General features: G+C 40.3%; 2 protein-coding genes across 9 annotated transcripts in view; one reads left to right on the top strand and one right to left on the bottom strand.

The window, feature by feature from the left end:
- Nucleotides 1–870, bottom strand: part of CEP70 (centrosomal protein 70) — a 107,708-nt gene extending 106,838 nt beyond the window's left edge. For all 6 annotated transcript variants that reach the window (XM_064587264.1, XM_054504391.2, XM_064587286.1 and 3 more), the window contains exon 1: nt 688–870. The gene's annotated coding sequence lies outside the window, so the exon portion shown is untranslated. The remainder of the gene's footprint in view (nt 1–687) is intronic.
- FAIM (Fas apoptotic inhibitory molecule) lies at nt 586–16,065 on the top strand. 3 transcript variants are annotated; one of them, XM_054504392.2, is made up of 6 exons: nt 586–716; nt 5,601–5,699; nt 6,806–6,938; nt 7,289–7,517; nt 12,599–12,648; nt 15,619–16,065. In XM_054504392.2, the coding sequence occupies exons 2-6, from the start codon at nt 5,656–5,658 to the stop codon at nt 15,766–15,768; spliced, it is 606 nt and encodes a 201-aa protein (XP_054360367.1). In that variant the 5' UTR covers nt 586–716; nt 5,601–5,655; the 3' UTR covers nt 15,769–16,065. The 3 variants fall into 3 exon arrangements, with proteins under 3 accessions (XP_054360367.1, XP_045759638.1, XP_045759641.1); XM_045903682.3 differs by lacking the exon at nt 586–716 and adding an exon at nt 958–1,108; XM_045903685.3 differs by lacking the exons at nt 586–716; nt 5,601–5,699 and adding an exon at nt 977–1,108.
- The last annotated feature ends 8,686 nt before the right edge of the window (nt 16,066–24,751 follow it).

Raw genomic sequence — 24,751 nt, 5'->3', positions numbered from 1 at the left:
CGGGGGGAAGAAATTACACAATGGGGCCTCGATGCCCCCATGCCCCCCAATCTTCTGGGCCCTCAGAGTCCCCCCAGAATCCCTTCAAATGTCTGTATATTGTCACTGGGCACACTCTCTACAGGGACCACTCACTGCCCTCCTCCAATGGCCCACTCAACAACCCTCCTCCCTCTCTGCTGGTGACAGTGAAAATCGAAACCACCTGAAACTCACCCAGGCCTGCTCTACATTCATTCTTTAAACAAGTATTTATCAGAGCCTACTATGAGCCTGCACTGTGCCGATGTGGGAGATAACAAGATTGAGAGCCAAGCGGCCATAGCCCCTGCCTTCAAGAACCTCAGTCCACTATTAAGTTACACATTAAGCAAAAAATCACACAAATAACTGCAAGGACTAAGGAGAATTCCAAGGGCTGCAAGTGTTCACGGACAGGATAGTTTTCCTTAAAAAATATTTGAAGCGCAAGCTCAACAACAAAGTGGAGGATAGCTAAGGGCAGAGGCAGGGAGGAGTGCCCCGCAGAGGGAAGAGCATCTGCAGAGGCCCCGGGGAGAGAAAAAGCTTGCAACATTTGCGAATCTACATGGGGCCTCATGCGCGCCTTAAGGAGTTTGGGTCTTTACAGAAGTAACCGGAACCCATAGCGAGATTTCAAGGGGCGAATGCCATAATCAGATTTACCTGCCCAGTGGCTTCAGAGCAGGCACAAGGTCTGTTTTTGCCACCAGGTTATCCCCAGCGTCCGGCCCCGCGCCTGCTATCAGCGGGTCTTACCAGCCCGGGGCGGCGGGACGCGGTGCAGGACTTAAGGTTTGGGGATGACGGAGGGCCTCTGCAGAGAGCGCAGAGCTCTCGGCTGAGGCAGCAGGCGGGGGCTGCGTCGGCGGTGCTGGGGGGCGGGGGGCGGCCTGCGCCGGGCACCTCAGGGGACCTGAAGCGCCACAGAGTCGGCGCGCCCGCAACTGGCGGCGGCCGAGCTTGCAGCTTCCGAGGAGGAAGCGCCCGCTTCTCGGCGAAGGGAGCAAGGCCGCGCGGCCTACGTGGCGGAGTGGGAACACGCGCGCCGCGTGGCCCAGAGCCTCCCGCGGTGCTCGGCGGCCAGGTGAGCGCCGCGGCCCAGGTGGGGCGGCCCCGGGCCGGGCCCCAGAAGCCCCTGCGCGCAGCCCCCGGCGTTCCCGCTGCAGGGCGGCGGCGGCGGCCATCTCCGGGCGGCGGCGGGCGCTGCGAGCGGTGGGCGGTGTCTCCGCGGACCGTGGGACGGGGCGGGTGAGGCGTCGGGCCGCGCCGGGTGCGTTCCGGACGTCCTGTGTCTGCCCGGCGGAGGGCAGAGGCAAGGAGCGGGGGGGCGGGGGGGCAGTCTGCGGGTCGCCCCTACCTGGCCAGGCCCTGCGACCCTAAGATAATCCTCTCCCAGCCCTTTTTTCCTGGACGCGTGAGCAGACTGCATTTTGCAAAGCCTAGATCGGAAGGTGCTGCAACTTGGCTTCTTTACCTAAGAATGCAGCGTGCGCAGCTAACCGTGGCTCTACGTGTTTTTCTGCGTCCTTTGTATTGGCCGCACTGGACTGCGTTCCTGTGTGCCAGGTTGACCGCAGCATCCATCCCGGGGCCTGGCCCCAGCTGGACGTGCAGTTTGTTGAGTGACGGGACTGTGATTTACTTCATGGCGTCCTTCCCTGCTGGTGGACATGGTTTTCAGTTTGTAGCTAATACCAAAAAAGGCAGTTCATTGAGCACTGTTACGACGTCTAGTGTGTTGAGCGTGATCCGTTGTTTAGAGTGATCGCTCCTAAGGCTTGTGGTTTACATTGTAAAAATGCTCCTCAGAAAAGTTACCGGTTCTTGTACCTCCGGTAGCATTTGGGGAGGCCTGGCTCCTGGAGCTTCCTGACCGACTTTGCTGGGTCCCAGTGCTTCACGTGGGTCTCGACATACAGTGTCAGCACCTGTTTGTTGAAGAGTGACCTTGTGGCTGGCCTTACCTAGAGCTTTTGCTGAAAAGGGAACTATGAATATCTTAGTAATTTTTAAAACGGATTTGGGTTTAGCTTGGACAGACCATTACAGCCCCCAGTGCGGTTAAACCCAAGTTAAGGCAAAATTCAAGCTGGGTTAGATGAACAGTGGAAACGTCTTAATGGTTAAGTCTTACTCTGAAACGTGACCGTTGAATTGCTAGGGAAGAGATTTTAAAAGATTATGTTGATGCCTAGATATTCAAAAAGCGTTCTTGGAAGACATGTAAAAAGTTTCAAGTGAGGGGCGCCTGGGTGGCTCAGTCGTTAAGCGTCTGCCTTCGCTCAGGTCATGATCCTAGAGTCCTGGGATCGAGCCCCGCATCGGGCTCCCTGCTTGGCGGGAAGCCTGCTTCTCCCTCTACCACTCCCCCTGCTTGTGTTCCCTCTCTCTCTGTCAAATAAATAAATCTTACAAAAAAAAAAAAAAAGTTTCAAGTGAGTGACATCATCCTCATCAGTGAAAATAAACGGAATTTGGTTTTCCATCCTTTTCATTTATTTTATTTTTTTATTTTATTATTTTTTAAGTAGGTTCCATGCCCAGCATGGAGCCCAAAGCAGGGCTTGGACTCACCACCCTGAGATCAAGACCTGAGCTGAGATCAAGAGTTGGATGCTTGGGCGCCTGGGTGGCTCAGTTGGTTAAGCGACTGCCTTCGCCTCAGGTCATGATCCCGGAGTCCTGGGATCGAGTCCCCCATCGGGCTCCCGGCTCAGCGGGGAGCCTGCTTCTCCCTCTGACCCTATCCCCTCTCATGCTGTTTCTCTCTCTCTCAAATAAATAAATAAATAAATAAATAAATAAATAAATAAATAAATAAATAAATAAAAGAGTTGGATGCTTAACCGACCGAGCCACCCAGATGCCCCTTCATTTACATTTTTTAAATTTTGTGCTAAAATAGAGGGAATATTCTTTGTAATGATCATTTTTCAGTTTGGTCACATGATCCTGAAAATTAAGTACGTGTATAAGAGTTTAAGAATGACAGTGGATTAATTCCTTTCTTTCAAGTTTTAAACCAGTCTTCTCTGGCCTTCCCACCCATTTGGTAGGGCTGGGATTCTTTCTCTGTGGGCCCATTCTGTCCTTTACTAGTTCTCTTTACAAGGACACCCCCATGTCTGTGTCATAATCATCATTTGGTCTCTCTAGGGCCCCTCACTGAGCTTAGTGTCCAGCTCAGTGCCTGGCACATAAGTGACTGATAACTATTAGCATGGTGAATGAATTTAGAGTATGACATGTGTTTATTAAGTCCAGTTTGTAACTTAGAGATGTGTGACAGATATTTCTCATTTTTCAAATGAGTAAGGTAGACAAGGACAGTTGTGATCATCTTTTGGTTATAGATACAGTCACATTCCAAGAAACACTACCAGCAGGGTACCTAGGTCTTTCCTTTTTGTGTAATTCACATACCATACAATTCACCCATTTAAAGTGTATAATCCAATGTCTTTTTGTATATTAAAATATTATTTTTTTAATTTGTGGTAAAAAACATATGACATAAAATTTACCATTTTAACCATCTTTAAGTGTACAGTTCAGTGGGATTAAGTACATCTACAATTTTGTGCAACCATCACTATTTCCAAAACTTTTCAGCACTTTAGATAGATACTCCATAAATAAATGAATGTATGAATGAATGTCGATAGTTTAGGGAAAATTTTCAAGAAATAAATGTGACCTTGATTTCTCACTTCCCTTCTAATTTGTTGTGTTGTCTTTTATACTTCTATATGAAAAGTTATTATAATTAAGATGGTACCATGCCTTATCGTAGTGTGATAATACTGAAGTTCCTTATAATGGAAAACTGGGCAGTTCTTTCAAGTTTGAATATTGAATTACTGAACTTTCTAGGGTCTCTAAAAGTTGTAAAGCAAAATTTGAATGATATCCCTAAGCCCACTCTGATTTGCAAAGGATGGCTTATCCAAGTTTATATTATGCTATTTGGCTTCCTCTATTGCTGTGTATTCTCTTTGCTTTTGTAGTTGGAGGATACCCTCCACTTTCATAGGAGATATCCTAGGGCTTCTTGAGATTAGAAAAGTTCACAAATTTGTAAGGTGCTCCCAAAACAAAGGGATTTATTTTAGGTACAAAGTGTTTGAATCTTTTTTTATTCTAAAATTTTTATGTTTTCCTTGCCTGTTGGATTGCTTTTATCAGTGTTAATCTCTTCTTTAACATCTTTTTTTTTTTTTTTAAGATTTTATTTATTTATTTGAGAGAGAGAACACCTGAGAGGGGATAGGGTCAGAGGACGAAGCAGACTCCCTGCCGAGCAGGAAGCCCGATGCGGGACTCCATCCAGGGACTCGATCCAGGGACTCGATCCAGGGACTCGATCCAGGGACTCGATTCAGGGACTCGATCCAGGGACTCGATCCAGGGACTCCAGGATCATCACCTGAGCCAAAGGCAGTCGCTTAACCAACTGAGCCACCCAGGCGCCCTTCTTTAACATCTTTTTAAAAACAGTTTGTGGCTTCTGCCTGTTTCCAGCTAAATAAGTTTGGCGATCTTCCATTTTTAACAAGGAGAGAGCACTCTTGGGCATCTATAGGGAGAAGGCTAGGACAGAGTAGATCTGGGAAGCAAAAAATAGTTGTAGCTATTTTTCAGTAGGTTTGGAAGGGATACAGCTGTTAATCCCAAATCTCCAAACGTGGAGGGTTTCCTATGCATGTGTGAATATATGTGTGCTTCTGATTTTAGTAAAATTTAATTAGTATTACAGCCTAGTTAATTCTGAGATAACTGCATGGGAGTTATGGGCCCTAGTTCTGGCTCAGGCCCTACTAGTGACCTGAGCAAACCACATAACTTTTGTGGATTCATTATTGGCACTAGTAAATTAAGTGGGCTTGAGTAAGTGGGTAAATTAAGTTTGCTGTTAGAAAGCAAACTAGCATATCCTTGGTTGCTTCCTGCAAACTAGTCATTTCTTTGAAGGTATCTAAAATTTTTTTTTAATTTTTAATTTTTTTTTAAATTAAGTAAGCTCTGCCCCAACGTGGGGATTGAACTCACAACCCCGAGATCAAGAGTCACGTACTCTACCAACTGAGCCAGCCAGATGCCCCTAAAATATTTTTTTAATTATATATTCCACCATAATATATAGCCTTCTAAAATTGAATATTAAGATTGCATTTTAAATTTGTTACCACCCTGTAACATTGATGCTTCCCAAAGATGCGTACTGTTTATTCTGGAGTTTTAAGTATTCCCTGACCCACTGCCTCATACCCTGAGGGCCTCTTATACCTCTCAATTTGAGAAGCGCAGGACCCAGAGGACCTCTAGGTCTCTTTCAGCTCTGATGTGGTATCATATTTGTCTCTAGTTTTGGGAAACTATAAATTTATAACGGAAAAATATGATCGGCCAATTTGCATGGCTTAATTTCTTTTTCTGAAAACTGGAGATTGCAATTCTATTGTATGTAAAAGCTGTTTCATCAGAAACTGCATGCAATTTGAGAAATGGATTGCAAATTTAGAAAAAAATCCTTTACAGATGTTATCTTTGTTGCTCTCAATCTTTCTTTGCTGCAGTCCTGCTTTTTTCTTTCCTGCCTGCTAATTGGATTAAAGACTGTTTTGCCAAACCATGGCATCTGGAGGCGACAGTCCTGTCTTTGAAGATGCTGAAAGGTAAATGTCTTGCATGGCAATAAAACTAGCTTTCAAGATTGTTTTAATCACTCAAGAGTTATTTATCCAGGCTACTTGGTTAAGGACACATTTTATAAACTTGCAGAATGCATGGTTTTGCTCTTCTGTGATTGAGAGCAAGGGTAGTAAACACCTGGCATGGAGGTGGCCACCAGTGGGACATATCTTTTCCCTTAGGGCCTGGAGGTAAGGTCTCCAAGTCTGCCGTAGCACAGAGTTCTTGGCAATCACTTCAAAATGATATCAAATCAGTCCACTTACCATTTCTTGTTTAGAGTACACAGAGGACATTAGAGTGAATAAAGAGTAAGACGTAGTTAAGAGAGCAGGCTCAAAATATATTTTGTATAGGTATTACATAATATAATATATGGCATTCACACAGGGCACAGATATGATAAGTATTATATATTTTATATTAAAATATTAATATCTAAAAGGTGTATTTAAGTTGTGCCAGAAGCTTATGACAAAACAGAATCCTTTATTTTTTTAAATAAGATTACTATAGTAAAGACAAGAATTACCATTTTCCATACATTTTTATTTCTTTTATTATAGGACATTTCTTCTATGACTTCTCTTCTTCTCAGTATAATAAATTAGAACCCTTTTTGTTAAAATGAATCCTAACTGATTTAAATTTGAAAGGTTTGGAGAGTTCTTGTTTTGGAGTGAATGATCTGAAAAAGAAAAACCAGAATTAAATACTGTGCTTTTTAAATGGGGATGTAGGGAAGAAGTAGAGACTTTTTACTGACCTTTCCAAGCATTATTCTGTAACCCAGCTTAGAATACTATCCTGGATAAACTGATGGGTTCTTAATCCTATTAATATTAAGGTGACTTTGTTTGGAATTACCCGACTATATACCCATATATAGTAGTTTCATCTTAAAGGAAGAGTACATAAGAGGAAGAAGATAGTTATATGTACTGTGAGTAGAAATTCTTAGGTACTGTCACTTTAATATCTTGTAATTTTAGGGGTTTAAAAAAATCTGATATTTTCATCTTGGAAATATTAATTGGTTATTTTCTTACTGTTTTTGGCCTATTGTAATTGCTTTATTTTATTCCCTTAGCCCTCCTTATAGCCTGGAAAAAATGACAGATCTCGTAGCCGTTTGGGATGTTGCTTTAAGTGACGGAGTCCATAAAATTGAGTTTGAACATGGGACCACCTCAGGCAAACGAGTGGTATATGTAGATGGGAAGGTAGGAAAAAAATAAGTTATTTTGTAAAATATGGTATACATAGAAGCTTGATTTTGTTAACATAGATTCTTCATATGTAAATTCAAGGCTTTTCTCTTACATTGGTTATCTTTATATTTGGGCCTGGATCATATTGCTGGACCAAGCAAACTAATAATAGTTATAGGATCCATAGACAATAACATTTAAACTTGAGGTGCTTTTATTTTCTAAAATGTTTGAATCATGGAGTAATAAAATTACATCTAAATAGCATTGCTATTTACTCACTTTAATTATAGCACTTCTAAAGCTAAATATTAAATTTTCTTCCATTTGTGTGTTTTTAACTTTTATATTTTATTGCTTAGGAAGAGGTAAGAAAAGAATGGATGTTCAAACTAGTGGGCAAAGAAACCTTCTGCGTTGGAGCTGCAAAGACGAAAGCAACCATAAATATAGATGCTGTCAGTGGATTTGCATATGAGTATACTCTGGAAATTAATGGGAAAAGTCTCAAGAAGTATATGGAGAACAGGTCAAAAACCACCAATACTTGGGTATTACATTTGGATGGTGAGGACTTTAGAGTTGTGTTGGGTAAGTGAGTGCCGTTTCTGCAGAATTTATTGGCTTTTTATGATGGTTGTTAATTAGTTCCCCTAACCACCCAGACCCTTTATGGGAGATTGGACTAGAGAGAGTGTAAGTGTGTGTAGGTGTATTTCTGATGTGTCCTATGTGAACAAAGTATTCATTTAAATGACTGATTTATATGAGAGCCAGATTTTGTAGTGATGGATTGGAGATTATAAACAGGTTTAAAAAAAAATTTTTTTTAATTTTTTTAAAGAAAAAAAGAAACATTTTAAACAGGCTTTAAAAAAGATGTAGACATTTGTTATTATTTATTATTGATATTTCTATTATTATTGATATTTCTCTTTAAAAGGATATCTAGAGACAGTTGGAAATCTAAGCTTGATCAGTAACAAGGGAATTTTTCTCTAGGTAGCAAGAGGTTTAGTATGGCAGCACATCAAAATTGTCAAAGTCCAGATAAAGTAGATTAAAAAATAAAAAGTAATAAGCCGTTCATCTTTGAGCTAAGTTCTGTTGTTACAGATTGCCATCTATGTTGTTTCCACTGGGCCTATAAAACTTAAGAGACAAATATTTACAAGTTACTATCTTTTCTCTCTTCTGGTACTCCCAGTATTTCCTGCTTCTCATATCACTAAAGTTAAGACCATTTGGATTATCTCATTAATTCATTGATTCATTTATTTCGATAATACTGAGTACCTACTAAATACCAGTTAGCATATCAGGCACTGAGGATATGTAGATGAAGAGATGTTGTCCATGCCTTTAAAGAGTCTACAGTCTAGTCAAATGCTAGCATGTACTTTAAAAAAAATTTTTTTTAAGAATGAAAAATGTGGGGGCACCTGTGTAGCTCAGTTGGTTAAGCCTCTGGCTCTTGGTTTCGGCTCAGATCATGATCTCACCGTCATGGGATCAAGCCCCGTGTTGGGCTCTGCACTCAGGGCAGAGTCTGCTTCAGATTCTCTCTCCCTCTGCCTCCTGCTCACTTTCCTCTCTCTCTCTCAAATAAATAAATAAAAACTTTGAAAAAAAAAAAAAAAGAAAAATGTTTGGGGCGCTGGCTGGCTCAATTGGTGGAGCACGTGACTCTTAATCTCAGGTTCGTGAGTTCAAGTCCCACGCTGGGTGTAGAAATCACTTAAATAAATTTTAAGAAAATGAAAAATGTTTATCAAGTAATTAAATGCACGTAGTTGAAAAAAAAAAAACCCAGAAACTCCTGTATAGCTTATTTATTGAAGAAACTGGATCAGTTTGTCTTGAAGAGTTTCCTGTGGTCTGGATTTTGTTGATTGCACTTCCGTGATGTTTCTTTTTCTTTTTCTTTTTAATATATATTATTTTTTTTTAATTTTTTTATTCTTATGTTAATCCCCTTACATTACAACATTAGTTTTAGATGAAGTGTTCCATGATTCATTGTTTGTGCACAACACCCAGTGCTCCATGCAGAATGTGCCCTCCTAAATACCCACCACCTTAATATATATTATTTTAAAGTTTTTATTTTTAAGTAATCTACGCCCAAAGTGGGGTTTGAACTTACAACCCTGAGGTCAAGAGTCACATGCTCTATCAACTGAGCCAGCCAGGCGCTCCCTCACCTCTGTTTTTGTTTCCTATACATTTGTTGTTGACTGAAGAATTGGTTAAATTTAGGTTTGATTTTTTTTTCTGGCCAGACTACTTTATAGTTTTGTTATCAAGAGGCACATGGTGTTTGTCAATTTATTTTATTTTATTTTATTTTATTTTATTTTTAGATTTTATTTATTTATTTGAAAGAGAGAGACAGAGATAGTGAGAGAGAGCACAAGTGGGGAGGAGAGGGAGAAGCAGGCTCCCCGCAGAGCAAGGAGCCTGACACGGGGCTCGATCCCAGGATCCCGGGATCACGACCCAAGCTGAAGGCAGACGCCAAACCGACTGAGCCACCAGGCACCCTATTTATTTATTTATTTTAAAGATTTTATTTATTTATTTGACAGAGAGAGACACAGTGAGAGAAGGAACACAAGTAGGGGGAGTGGGAGAAGCAGGCCCCCCGTGGAGCAGGGAGCCCGATGCGGGGCTCGATCCCAGGACCCTGGGATCATGACCTGAGCCGAAGGCAGACGCTTAACAACGGAGCCACGCAGGCGCCCTGTTTGTAAATTTTTTTGATGTTGGCAACCATTAATACCTAATTTTTGCATCCAGTAATTCCTTAGCAGTTGCCAAATGGTGATATTCTGGAATATTTCTAAAATGAAAAACTTCTTGTCATCTACTATTTGGTTGTACAGAGGTACAATTCATATAAGAAATGCAGAATAACACTTGTTTTCCCTTTACTAGTTTTCAAAATACTGAATTGGCTCCTTATTTTCTTCTAAAGGTGATCGTTAAGGTTTTTTTTTTTTTTTAATCATTATTAACTCATAGATTTAAACAATTTGATGTGTATTACAACACACTGAAGTTATTATTCTTATTGGCCATCAAATTGTCCCAGTTTTGGCCAATAGTGTGCTCTTTAGATTGGCTCCTGAGTCCTTTTGACACATCCTTGGTAGACTTTGAAAGCTTCCTTGCTTTCTGGTATGACACGATGTCCTAGGCTCATTTTGAACATCTTCTACTCAGATGTGGAATCACCCTTTTCTTCAAGAAGCCCTGGTTTCTTTTAGAGGAAAATGGTATTTCAAGAGCATAATCTGGGCATATGTTAAAGCTGCTCATTCATTATATCTAGAGAAGCTGCAGGCAGGCAGAGAGAAGAGGCTGCAAGGTGCACATGCTCCAGGACCTCCTATGACTCCCTGCATCCACATCTTAGCCATGATTTAATACTGTATACGTAGGTTCTTTTGTTAACATACATACTTAAACAGATGCTATACTCATATGATTCAGAAATTACAATATGAAAAGAAAGATACATGGAGAAATTTGCTTCCATCCCTATTCCCATCCACCCTGTTTCCCTAATAAAGATAAGCCCTTTTTAATAGTGAGTCCTTCCAGTGTTTCTTTATTCAGATTCAAGCCAATACAAAATTTTAATACTACCTTATTTCATAAAAGCATCTTGCTTTATTGACTTATTCATATATTCTGAGGATCCTCTTATAACCGCACATAAAGAGCTTCCTCATACTTTTTCTTAGAGTCAATCTCCTAATAAATAAAAGTTCATTTAACTCGCTCCTGACAGCTGGGCACTTGGGCTATTCCTAATCTGTTGCTGTTGGAAGCAGTGTTGGATGAAGAGCTTTGTTCACATGCCTCTTGGAATATAGTTGACATTATCTCCTTAGCATAAAATCCCAGAAGTGGGAAAATAGGATCGCGGGTTCAACATAACTGTGCTTGTCATTTGAGTGGATTGTGCCCCATTGCCCCTCCTGGTGCTTTTACCATTTTGTGCTTCCAGTACCCATTTCCCCACAGCTTCTCCAGCTGAGCATGTTGTCAGATCTTAAAAATTTTTTTAATATTCTGCTACATGAAAAATGGTATTTCAGTGTTGTTTTTATTTGCCTTTTTCAAAATTAAGTGAGGTTGAGCATCTTTTCACATTTGAGGTCCTTTTGTTTTTCTTTTCTGATAATGCATTTTTGTGTCCTTTGACCCACTTCCTTTTGGGTTGTTGGTCTTTTTCTCCTTGGTTGCTCGGAGTCTTTATGTTAGTAAGATTAGACTTTTGTCTGTCCTGTGAGTTTTGCTTATTTTTTTCCAGTCTGTCGTTTATTGTATGACTTTGCTTATGTGTGTACATGTTTTTTTAAGTAATGCAGAAATACTCTTTACTATTATGTAATCAAATATATTCCATTTTTCTTTTATGGCTTCTGGGTTAGCAGGTTTCTTCAGAGGCACATTAATAATAGCTTTCTAGAAAATCTGATACCTGCGCATGTTCAGTGGACATATTAAATAAAATTCCCGTCTTGACCACCAGCATGGTTTACTTTAGCGCCATATGCCCTGCTCAGGTGTTGGGACAAGCTCGGTTTCCCTACAGCTGCGCCTGTTGATGCTCCCCGCTCAGGCTGCCGCCAGGGCAACCAGTGCCCACATCTCCTAGGCCGGGGCCCTCGGCCTCTCTCTCCCTTTAGCCCAGCTCAGAGGCCTCTCTCCGCTCTCTGAGACCCCTGTCTCAAGGTGTGGGGAGAAAGGAGTCCCTATTAGACTGTGTTCCTGGAGTAGACAAGCTCCTGACTGGCACCCCAGGCTTGACCCGCAGGCAAGTTTTTGACCCCTGGGTGCACCTAGGTCCCAGTTCTAGGCTTCATTATAACACCCACAGCTCATCTTGTGACTGCTTGATGAGTGTGGTCTTTCCCGCCACCTGCCAGGACACTAATATTTGCAAGTGGGCCTGGGGATCCTCCCCCGAAATGCACATGTGTTTGTGTACAAGTGCACACATGCACACGCCTCCCCAAGTGAGCCCTGACAGCTTGACTAATGCCCAGCTGGCTCATGGCAGCATTTTGCTCCATAGTGTCAGCAGAGTCCACCAGGGATGCCTGCATTTTTTCTTATGATCCAATAATTCTTCCCCAAAATGAAAGCATTACAAAAATGAATAGAGGTTACTGGGCTATCCAGTAGGAAATTCAAGGTTAAATTTCTGAGCCTGAATGCTGTCCATCCTACGTGAACCCTGTCGTAGCCTTTCTTGGTGGCCTCTTTATGCCATCATCCACCTGGCTCTGTGTGAAAGGTGGGGGTGGGGATCATCTGGTCACTGATGCCAGTCTGTGTGGCGAGGCCCCTCCTCGCACTCATTTCTGTGCGTCCTCAATACTGAAGTTCGTGTTGCAGTGTTTATTTTGCTCAACAGGGCTTCATCCATTTGTACTGGGGCCATGATCGTCTCCTAAAAGATTGTTTTGTTTCATTTTTATTTTGTCTGTGAACCAAGAGTAAACGTAGTTTCTTCAAATTTAGAAGAATTGGAAAGCCGTGAAAAGTTAATGGAGTTTTAGAAATCCAGTATATCAAACTTTTCTTAAAATAATAGAGTTAACTTTATATTTGAGTCATAGATTATAGTGGTTTCTTTTGGTTTGTTGCTTTTACAGAAAAAGACACTATGGACGTATGGTGCAATGGTAAAAGAATGGAGACAGCAGTAAGTTGACCCTTTGATTACTCTTAGCGCCGTGGGTAAGGGTTGCCACTGAAATGTTGCTGTGTTTCCTAATGGTGAAGATTGATAATTAACCCAAGGTCCTCTTGGTTAAGAACAAGAGAGAGATGATATACTCCTGACTCCAAATTCTGAAGGCCTTTCTGGGACAGTGCCTGGGGCAGGGAGGGCTTGGAAACGCCTTATGTTGAGAGCTGGCCCCAGCCTCACGCGCTGCCCTTCCTCTCCTGGACCAGGCTCTGTCCTAAAAGGAATTCACACATCAGAAACTGCCCCACAGAGGTTGGCATCCTCCTCTGTTTGCCCAAGTTAAGGTTGGGCTTCATACCGCAGCTCCTCAAACCTGCATGTGTAGGAATCACCTGGGATCTTGTTAAAATGCAAAGTCTAACATTTCCCCTGGTGCCAATGCGGTGTGTCGGCCCACAGGTCACACTCTGAATGGGAAGGCTTTACACCATACCCTCAAAGCAGATAGTACTTTTCTAAAAGTGAAGTTTTTGAAAAAGAAGTGATACACACAATGTCAGATGACACGAAGGCAGATAGGAAAGGGCCCTGTCACAAACCACAGAAGACAAGTGGAATTTGTAGACCAGCAGTGCCAAGAGGCTGCCCCACTCATTGTAGCCAAGCGTGATGACATCCCCATCTAACCCCAGAGTGTCCGGCCTTTGCTGTCAGCTGCTTGCATTGTTACGGCTCTGGGTGGGCGGGATGACTATTGGAGTGATTTCAGGGAGAATGAAATAGTGGTGTGCCTAGCCCGGGGAGCAGGGGAGTGTGGGACTGGGAGCTGCAGTCCCTGGGTGGAAATTCCCCAGGGCTGGGGGGTCTGCTGGCAAGCGGGGGGTACTATCCCTGGTCCCCGCCTTGCATGCTGGCTTCTGGCATGAACACCGGGGCTTGAGACCCACTCTGCTCTAGCCATGTTTTAGCTGGTTGCCCCATGGTAGGTGCTGCCCTTGTCCCCTTCATCTGTTGTAGGTATAGGAAGGTGAAGAGAGGTGCTCAGAGGGCAGGAGGTCTCGGATGCGTTTATTCAGCAGCTATCTAGGACCTACCTGCTGGGTCTTGTGGCTGTCTGCTTCTGAGGAAGTGCCTGTGCCGGAAATCAAATGTTACAAAGATAGATGCTTCTCTCTTAATCCTGGTTTGAATTCTTGAAGGGTTATTTAATCAGGGCTCACTCAGAATCCATCACCAGAGCTTGAGCCACTCACTCTCCGGGTTAAATCTACTGACAGAGACTTCTTTTATGCAGAGACGTTTGGAGAGCTCCATCAGTGTTTTGTGACCCCTGTGGAATACCTTCAGTTATCATTAGCGTGGATCAGGCCCTACTGGTCCTTCCTGTCCTTTCCTTCCTACCCTAGAATTCTCTAGATGCCAAGTTGGCAGTTTTGAATCCTGTTCCCTCCCACTCTCAAGGAATTCTCCAATGCAAATGTAAAGAGAATGTTGTTTTGTGGTATTAAGAATGTGGTTGTAAATAAGAAGTTGAAAGTAATGTTCATCCACAGTGTCTGTTCCTCAGTAATTAGCAGGGAACCACAAGTGTTTGGACAGTAGCTCTTTACAACCCAGGTGCCTCCTCATTGTAACTCAAACCTAATTTGCAGAGTAGTTTCTGCAGCTCCGCATCTGGGCCGCCTTCCCCAGGATGCGCACACCTGCTCTTGCTGCCTGGGAGCTACAGTTTATTTCCTCCTTTTTCTTTCCATGACCAAGATTATGTATCTGGCAAATCGTGCACCTGCAAGGTCCTTGTGGTGGTGTCGGTACACCTCCGGTAAAGAGCCACCGGCCAAATCCTCCCCACAGCTCAGAAAAAGCTCTCCCCCGTGCATCCAGTGCTTTCGTAGGCGTGGGACCCCGCTCGGTATGCTCTGGCTGCCAGGAAGCTCGAAGCCAAGTTTTAAGTCTGATTGTGCTTTCGTTGCTTTCCGCCATACTCCACTTTCATCCTCAGAGCCTCCTGTTCTTCCTTTCTTCTCTGCACTACCTGGCCCCTGTCTTTGTACTCTAGATCAGTCCTGCTCAGTAAAAATGTAACATGAGCCACAGGCACGAGTTTCATGTGTAACTTTTCTAGTAGCCACATTTTAAAAGTTTTAAGGTGAAGTTCATTTTAATAATATCTTCGATTTAAATCAGTATATCCAAAATACTGTATTTTAACATCAGTATAAAAAGGTTTCAGAGTTATTTCACATTCTGTTTCATTCTAAGTCTTCCACACTCTGTGTGTATTTTGCCCTGAAACAGCACAGGGCATTTCAGACTCAGCACATTCAGTGCTCGGTTGCCCCCCGCGGCTGGTAGCTGCTGTGCGGACAGAACAGGGCGAGATTGGGTAGTGCTCGGTTTTAGTTATCTGTGTATTTTACTGTAAGCCGCCTTACGATCTGAGGAATCGGGTTTTCGGAGTGGGTAAGAACATTCTCTCCCTTCCTGACTGGGGCCTCCCGCAGTTATTTCACCACTCTGTGCCTCGATTCCCTCGTCTGTACGGTGAGGATCGTCATAGTGCTTCTGTCAGGGTTATGGTGAAGGTGCAACGAAGTAACGCGTGCAAACTGTTCTTGATATAGAGTAAGTGACTCGGGATAAAATAAGTGCTTGCTATCATGCTTATTATTTTTACTTTTAAAAATAGTCACTCTTATCTCATAGTGCGTGTTATAGACACACAGCCACGAGATGTAAGGGGCTTTTTTCCTCTGAAACTTAAGATTGTTCAAGATAGTAAGCAGGTACAAATAAGAAACGTTCAGTTCACAGCAGAGATGGAAAAGCATCTAGCGATACAAGCTTCTAACTTTAATTTCCCAAAGTTTAACACTGAGCTAATAGATACTTCATTATGCCGCCCTTTTTAGATGGTGTTAATGCTCTAGACAAAGTTAAATGTTTCTGGAACACTAATTCCTCCTTCTTTTGTTGGCCTAGGGTGAGTTTGTAGATGACGGGACTGAAACTCACTTCAGTGTTGGGACCCATGACTGTTACATAAAGGCTGTCAGTAGTGGGAAGCGGAAAGAAGGGATTATCCATAGTCTCATTGTGGATAATAGAGAAATTCCAGAGATTCTTGAATGACTTCATGATACTGAATTTTAATCTTAAGAGGTAAAGATCAAGACTTTTAAATTACTGTGGTAATTAAATATGTTCATTATGTACTTTTCAGTACACTTAGTCTGCCAGGTGTTTATTTTTTAGTTACTTGAAACTGTAATATTCCAAGGGTCAAAAAAAAATTATGTACAATCACAAAATTGCAATTCATTTTGTAAATAATATAAAATGTTTTAAAGCCAAATGGAAAATAAGATATGGACCAAAATCACTCATGTTTTACAAGAGGAACTTTTTAATAAACACTATAAAATAAAATTGGTGCTGTTTGATTTGTGTTTCTGAAAATGGATGTCTTCGTTAAAAAAATTTTTTTTTTTTTTTTTTTTAAATTTTAGAGAGTGAGAGCACATGAAGCAGGGGAGGGGCAGAGGGAGAGAATCTCAAGCAGAATCCGTGCTGAGCACAGAGCCTGATGCAGGGCTCAATCTCACAACCCTGAGATCGTGACCTGAGCCAAAACCAAGAGTCGGACGCTTAACCGACTGCACCACCCAGGCGCCCCTATCTTCATGTATTTTTAACTTATGGAGGTAGATTGTCTCTTTAGTTTAAAGCAGTTGGTACATAATGATATGATTAGTTTAACTGGAGAAAATGAGTAACATTTTCTATCTGGAAACTTTACTATTAAAGAAATGCCAAATAGTGTCATATAAGAATTTAATTAAAAATGGGTTTCTGAAAATGTAGTCATTCTGTTTAATCAGCACAGTGAGGACAAAAGAACAGGAGGAAGAAGCAAACTTCTTGACACCAGGCTGCCTCAGTTGCATCCTCAGGCAGTGCTGAAAATGTCGAGCTGCATCTGGTGTTGGGAGGTGAGGCACACTCCCCGAGGCGGTCTCGTCAGAAGGGGCAGTGCCTGAGATTGTGACGGTCTTTCAGGGCAGGATATAGCTACCAGTAGGGCCTTTTAGCAGGGCGTCTCATGTCCGTCACCACACGGCGATCCTCTGAGAGGAGAGGTTCTCCATTTTCTAGACTTGCTCTGTCCAATATGGGAGCCATCAGTCACGTGGCTATTTGAGTTAAATTACTTAAAATTAAATACATTTGTTAACAAATTCCTCCATCACACTAGCCACATTTCAAGGGCTCAGTAGTCGCTTGGGGCTGGGGGCAACCGCATTGGACAGTGCAGATACAGACATTTCCCTCATCCTACCACATTCTGTGGACAGCACTGGCCTGCCTTCGCTGCTTCGGGTTTCCTGAGCTCCTCACTAGTGGCACAGGCAGGATTTAAAGATTTTATTTATTTATTTATTTATTTATTTATTTATTTATTTATTTATTTATTTATTTATTTATTTAAGAGAGAGAGAAACAGCATGAGAGGGGAGAGGGTCAGAGGGAGAAGCAGGCTCCCCGCTGAACCGGGAGCCCGATGTGGGACTCGATCCCAGGACCCTGGGATGATGACCTGAGCCGAAGGCAGACGCTTAACCAACTGAGCCACCCAGGCACCCGGCACGGGCAGGATTTAAACCCAGGTTTTTTCCGACACTGAAACCCATGCCCTTTACTACTAATCTCCCTGCCACTAACATATTTCTAAGAGATCTGGGGCAGAACAGAGGCACAACCAGGTTCAAGGGCCAGGAAAAAGGAACCAAGAGGAGAACAAGAGAACAAAGAGGGAGGGTGCTCAAACAGGCCTGGGCCAGGTAGGCAACGTGCTGGGTGGCAGAGCGAGCATAGTAAAATGAGCCTGTGACTACTTGCTTCCTCTAACATTTTTTTTTTCAAGTCTTCCCAAATTGGCGGGTGCACATACTACCTTGACAGAAACTACCCCCTGCTCTCCCTCCTCCATCCCCCAGACTGCCCCTGGAAAACCAGATGAACAAAAAGGGACTCTTCTGGGGCTTCTTAAACTCACATTTGGGTGTTGTCAAGTGTTTGGGTATTGTTTTCCTTTCTCTTGAATAATGGGCTTCTTCTAATGGCCATATTTTATCTGGGACAGAAAAAAAAAAAAGATTCAGACCATGTCCAAAAACAAAGCAAATGTTTTTAGGCACTTTGTTTTGAACTCTAGTTATTAGAGGTCAAAACCTGTGCTTTTCAGGGGCATCCCGTCCTACAGCAAACACTTGAGGATACAGTTTGATTCAGTCTTTGTGGAAACCAAACCTGAGGAGGTAGTTCTGCTTCTGACTTGGTGAACCTGTTTGTTTTGTTAATGCAAAGCAGCATCGTGATGCAAAAGGAGCACAGCCTGGATTTGAAGTTTGGCACAGGGTCAGTTCTTGAGCCTCAGGCTCCTCATCTTAAAAAATGAGCCTATTTGTTTTGTTGTTTTAGTTGTTGAATGAGATGCTTGAGATGTACAAAAAATAGAAATATGACAGTTGTATTCTTTAACTGGGCATACCATTCACCCAGGTTAATAACAAAAACATTACAATACCGAAGTGAGTACTGTATGCCCTCCCTATCCCCAGGCCCCTGCCTTGCCCAAGTAATCACTGTCATGATTTGGATGTTTATCATTCCCATGCAAGTCTACATTCTTTTACCATATAGGCATACATCTCTAAACAATACACAGTATTATTTAAAATGTTAAATATCCTATTCTTGTATCCTTCCTGCAGCTTGCTTTTTTGCCCACTCAACATTGTTTTTGAGATTTATTTCAGTTGGCATGTGCAACTCTAGTTCCTTTTAACTCTTGCTTTTAACCATACGAATTTAGCTACCTACTCACCTCAATAGTTTTCAGAAGCTCGTTAATATCATCAGTGTTCTAATGAACATCTCTGTGTATGTCCCCTGAGGATATGCATCAGTTTCTCTTGGGCCTTGCTGTTTAAAGGTGTCCCTGGACTAGCAGCAATGACATCACCTAAGAGCTTGTTAGGAATTAAGAATCTCTGGTCCTTCCCCAGGCCTACTGAAACACAATCTGTGTTTTAACAAGGCCCCGTGGTGATTTATATGTACATCAAAGATTCAGAAGCACTGCCCTAAGGACACTCTGAAGTGGAATTGCTAAATCAAAGGGTAGGTGTATTGTATTAGGTATTGCCAAATTGCTCTCAAAGGTGGTTGTACCATTATAAGTTTTGACCAGCAGAAGTTCTTTTCCTCATGTTTTCAACACTTGAAGTAGTCAGGATTTAAAAATTTTGCCAATCCAATGGTTTTTAAAAAATCCTGTATCATTTTACTTTATTAAGTTTTTTTTAATTTATTAATTTAAGTAATCTCTACACCCAATGTGGAGCTCCAACTCACAACCCCAAGATCAAGAGTTGCATGCTCTTCTGAGTGAGTCAGGTGCCCTGAACAAAATGGTATTTCATTTTATTTTCTCTGATGACTAGTGAAATTGATTGTCCTACATGTTTATTGGCCGCTCAGGTTTTCTTTTCCAAGAATTATCTTTTCTTTTCTTTTGCCTGCTTTTCTATTGAGTTGACATTTTCTAATAGATCTGTAGTAGTTCTACATATATTCTGGAACTAATCTTTTGGCTGTAGCCTTTCCCTTACAGCAGTACAAAATGTGCATGAGATCATCAAGTCTCCCAGTTATCCCTCTAAATTAACACAGTATCTACTTGCTCTAATAAGCTTGGAGGGCAGGGACCACATACTGTTGTATCCCCCAGGACTTAGCACACCCCTGACAGTAGACAGATTCATGTTACTGAGGCTCAAAGGTCTGGGCTGGAGCTACACATTCGGGCATCATCTGCATTTGGGGGAGGTTTAAAGCAATGGGAATGGATGACATCAACTAGGGATTTTGTAGACAAAAAAAAAAAGAAGGGAGCCTAAAATTAAACCCTGAAGAGCTATAGTATTTGAGACTGGCCAAGGGCAAGGAAGATCGTCATTGAGAAAGAAAATTCTGAAGCTATAAAACAAAAGACAGACATATTTGACTATGTAGAAATTTGAAAGTTGTATGGTAAAAAATACTATAAACAAAGCTAATAAACAACAGATTTGGGGAAAATTGGTAATGTAAAAGACAAGGGTCAAGATATATATAAAGAGCTCTTAGAAGCTGATAAGAATCAGGCTAATTGTAGAATGGAAAGGATATGAATGGGCTATGGAAAATGAAATCAAATAGCCAGCAAATATATTTTTTAAATGCTCAAATTAATCTGTAGTTAGGAAAATTATTTTAACAATGAAAACAGCAAAAAAAAAAAAAACAAAACAATGACATTGCTGTCGGAGATGTAGAAGGTTAACTTTGAGGGTTAAAATAAGTATTCTAAGTTCTTAGGGGAAAAATGTGACGTTTGTTAAATTTAAAAATTCCATTTACATAAAGTTCAAAAACAGGCAAAAACTAATACATAGTTTTAGAAGTCCACATAATACTCACTTTAGAAGGGAGTTAGTAAATAGGAGCATGAGAGGAATTTCTGAGGTGATAGTAATTTTCTATTTGATGTGGGTGCTAGTTACAAAGATATATTTACTTCCTGAAAATTAATGAAGTTACTTAACTATATTTTTACCTTTCTGCCTATATGTTCTATATGAATGTTAAACTTCAATAAAGATTTTAAGTTGTACTTACAATAAAGTGTTTTAAAACAGCGTGCGCGCGCGCGCGCACACACACACACACACATACACTTCTATTGGGAACCTATCCCATAAAAACAAAGCCATCAATAACAATATATAAGAATATATACATAAGTATACATATATATAAGAATATATACATAAATGTATGTTTATTGCAGCATTATTTATAGTGGGAAAAAATAGGAAATTGCGAATGCCCATGTACAGAGAAATGATTGAATATAATACACCATAAACTACAATCCATCCATTTAGAATGAACTGCAGAGATTTCCATAAGGTACTTTTGAGTAAAAGAAAAGCGAGTTGCAGAAAAGCAGGTATAACATAGTGCAATTTTGTAAAAAAAAAAAAAAGGGCACCCTATATAATGTGTATGTCTTTATGTATGTTTTCTGTTTACAATTTTGAAACCATGGAGAGAAATATGGAAGGTTACAAACAGCATGAGCTAGTGGGGATGGGGAATGTTGATGATGGGGAATGGGTAACCAAATAAAATTTAAAAAAAAATTAAGGGGGCGCCTGGGTGGCTCAGTCATTAAGCTTCTGCCTTCGGCTCAGGTCATGATCCCAGGGTCCTGGGATCGAGCTCCACATCAGGCTCCCTGCTCCGCGGGAAGCCTGCTTCTCCCTCTCCCACTTCCCCTGCTTGTGTTCCCTCTCTCACTGTGTCTCTCTCTGTCAAATAAATAAAATCTTAAAAAAAACCCTAAGATTCCACTTTTAAAAACTAGGCATTTGTTATCACATTTATGCATTTATGTACAAATATTTAAAAAAGAAGTATACAAAGAAAAAACAGATTGGATAGAGAAAGTGTTAGTAAAACAGAATGAGGAGTGTTTTGAGATGGTAGAAAATCCTAAGATATAAAAGGAAAATCCTAAGATGTAGAAAGTATTACAAAACATGAATAGTTAACTATGTCACATTGCCGCTTAAGTGAGGAGCATGAGAACTGGAAAGTGTCCATTAGATTTGGCAACGTCCAGGATGTTGGTGAAAAAATTAATGAAATCAATCTGAATCAACTGAAGCAAAAGCCACATTAAAGTGGGTGGAGAGTTAAGTAGGGTTAAGAGTAAAGTTGGGAAAGGTAATGCTGACAGTTCACTTGCTAATGACAACTTGAAAAAAAAAAAAAAAAGATCAAAATATAAAACATATCTTCTTGAAGGCACCAGAGAGCTAAAAAGGCAGTGATGAATTTCTATGCCAAGATGTAGCAGAAGACAGACACCCAAAATTGTAAGCTAGGCATTTGGAACCACTTAACCCTAGGAATGTTTACTGATTCCACAAGAGGTAAAGAGACTAAACAGCACTTTGGATAGCTTAGCAGGGCTAGGGAGATACAACTTGGGGTCCACAAATGCTAATTCTGGGGAACTCTAACAAAATTCCCACATTTTGGGCTAGGACCCCAAAAAGCATAACTTAAGAAATAATAATAAAGAGTTGATTTGTTTTTGAAATTAGAGTTACTGTGGATGTGAGTATGCAGCATAAATAAATAAGCAAATAAGACACAACAACATGAATTGGTGTCAGCAAAAATAATGAAGCAATAGAAACAGACCCACAGGGGCTGCAATTTGAGTTCACTAGATGTAGAGCTTAACTATGTTTAAAATGTTCAAAATAATAAAGACAACAAAGAACCAAATAGAAATTGTAGAATTGAAAAATACACAATGAAATTTGTAACTCAAAATCAGAAAAATACTAAACTGGAAAACAGGTAAGAAGGAAATATCTAAAAGAAAAATACAGGGCGCCTGGGTGGCTCAGTTGGTTAAGTGACTGCCTTCGGCTCAGGTCATGATCCTGGAGTCCCGGGATCGAGTCCCACATCAGGCTCCCTGCTCAGCAGGGAGTCTGCTTCTCCCTCTGACCCTCCTCCCTCTCATGCTCTCTGTCTCTCATTGTCTCTCTCGCAAATAAATAAAATCTTAAAAAAAAATAAAAAGAAAAAAGAAAAAAAAAAAAGAAAAGAAAAATACAAAGAGATTATAGAGGAGAAAGTAATAAATATAGACTGCACAGTTAAAGGTCAAATAATTATAAATGGAGTTCCAAAAGGAGAATTATGCAGAGGCAGATTTGAAGATAATTTACCAAATGATGAAAGGTAGCAAGCTATAGATTCAAGAAGTTCTGCAGACACCAAACAGGGAGAATACAAAAATAGAAACAAAACAAAACACCAGGCATATCACAGTAAAACTGCTAAAAACCAAAGACAAACAGAAAATCTTTAAAAGCAGTTAGTAGAAAAAATACACACTAAAATGTTACCTTTTCAGTAGAAAAGAATGGATTTTTCAATGGAAAAAATCCCTTCAAAGTGCTAAAATAAGTAACTACCAACCTAAATTTTTATACCCAGCAAAACTACCATTTATTAACAGGCAAACAAAAATTTGATGAAATTAATCAAGAGTAGAACAACTAAAAGAAATATGAAAGGGTTTTCTTTGGTCTAAGAAAAAAATGATCCCAGATAAAAACTTGAAAACGCAAGAAAAAGGATGAAAAGCAATGAGAATGGTAAAAACATATATACAGATCATCCTTGATTTATGATGGGGTTATGTCCCAATAAAACCATTGTAATTTGGAAATATAAGTCGAAAATGCATTTAAAACTGACTGAACATCATAGCTTAACCTACCTTCAACATGTTTAGAACACTTACAAAAGCCTACAGCTGGGCAAAATCATCTAACACAAAGCCTATTTTATAATAAAGTGCTGAATGTCTCATGTGATTTATTCAATACTGTACTGAAAGTAAAAAACAGAATGATTGTATAGGTACAGAATGGTTGTGAGTTTTTCAGTTGTTTACCCCCATGACAGCATGCCTGAAATGGGAGCTATGGCTTGCTGCCACTGCCCAGCAGCACAAGAGTGTATCATACCACGTTAGCCCCAGCCCAGGAAAAGAGCAAAATTCAAAATTCAAAGTACAGTTTCTATTGAATGAGTATTATTTTCACACTGTTGTAAAGTCGAAAATTTTAAGTCAAACCATTGTTAAGTCGGGACCATCTGTATAGCTAAATGAACAGTGGCTGTATAAAACAATACTTTCTTGTGGGATTTAATAATGATCTATAATTAAAATCCAACAACAATAGCATCTAGGTTGGGAGAGAAGTAAAAAGATTTACTTGCATTGTCTGGGAAGATGATAAACGTACCAAGTAACACTAGACAAAGATAAGTCTAGTATGCAAGTTGTAACCTAGTGTATCAATAAAATAATGGTAAGAGAGTGTGATTTCCAAATTAATAGAAAAAATATTTTAAAATTCCATTAAAACTGGAAAGAAAAAAGGAACTGGAAAGAAAATCATGGAAAAAGGAACACAAAGAAAAGCTAGAAAAAATAAAACTACATAGTAAGATGGTTCACTTAACCCCAAATATATTGGCAACTACATTAAATGTAAATGTGAATGCTTAAATTAACAGGTAAGGAGTGTAAAATGGATTTTTTAAAAAAACTATATGCTATTTACAAGAGAAACATTTATAAGGTTTATAAAAGGTTTAAAGAAAAAAAAAGTACCATGCAACCACTAACCAAATGAAAGCTGGCATAACTATATTACTATCAATTAAATTAGACATCAAAGCAAAAAGCATTGCCAGAAACACAGAGAACACTTTAAAACAATTTTTTTAAATGTTTCATCAGGGATATAAATCAACTCTAAATTTGTAAGCACCTAATAATATTGCCTCAAACTAAAATAGGCACAAATCCAAAATCACAGTGGGATATTTTAACTTATCTCTCATAAATACTAGGCAAAAACTCAATAAAGATATATAAACAATTCAACAGAATTGATCTAATGAACGTATGTGGAACACTTAGTAACTGCAGTATATGGACTTTTTCACATGCACACTGAACATTTATAATACTTGACCATACTGAGTCATAAAATCAAGCCTCACAAATTTGAAATTGAAATCATACAGATAAGTTCTCTGTCATGCAATCTAAAACTCAACAACAAAATAGTAATGAGAAAATTCACATGTATTTGGAAATATATTTGTAAATAATCAGCAAGTCACACAGAAAGAAAGATGGAGATTAGAACATACTTTTTACTGAATGGTGATGAAAAGACTTCATCTCAAAACTTAGGGGATGCAGCTAAAGGTTGTTATTATAAAGGCTAAAATCGATTGGCCAAGCAACTATCTCACAAAACTGGAGAGGGAAAAGACCAAATAAAGTAGAAGGAAGGAAATAATAGGGATGAAAGGAATGTTGAAAACAAACATAGAGTATCAAAAAAGCCAAAAAGTACAAAGACCAATATAATTGAAAAACCTCTAGTGAGACTAATTA

Source organism: Mirounga angustirostris, unplaced genomic scaffold (genome assembly GCF_029215605.1).
Source record: "Mirounga angustirostris isolate CCGP_5_RB_7025 unplaced genomic scaffold, mMirAng1.0.hap1 SCAF_1, whole genome shotgun sequence".
Classification (NCBI taxonomy): Eukaryota; Metazoa; Chordata; class Mammalia; order Carnivora; family Phocidae; genus Mirounga; species Mirounga angustirostris.
The sequence above is the reverse complement of the archived record's forward strand: the minus strand, read 5'-3'. Positions and strand labels throughout refer to the sequence as shown.

Excerpts from the sequence above, each read along its gene's own strand:
- FAIM (XM_054504392.2), top strand. The coding sequence starts at position 5,656 with ATGGCATCTGGAGGCGACAGTCCTGTCTTTGAAGATGCTGAAAG. Across the intron at positions 5,700-6,805 it reads GTCTTTGAAGATGCTGAAAG|CCCTCCTTATAGCCTGGAAA; the intron begins GTAAATGTCTTG and ends TTATTCCCTTAG. Across the intron at positions 6,939-7,288 it reads TGGTATATGTAGATGGGAAG|GAAGAGGTAAGAAAAGAATG; the intron begins GTAGGAAAAAAA and ends TTTATTGCTTAG.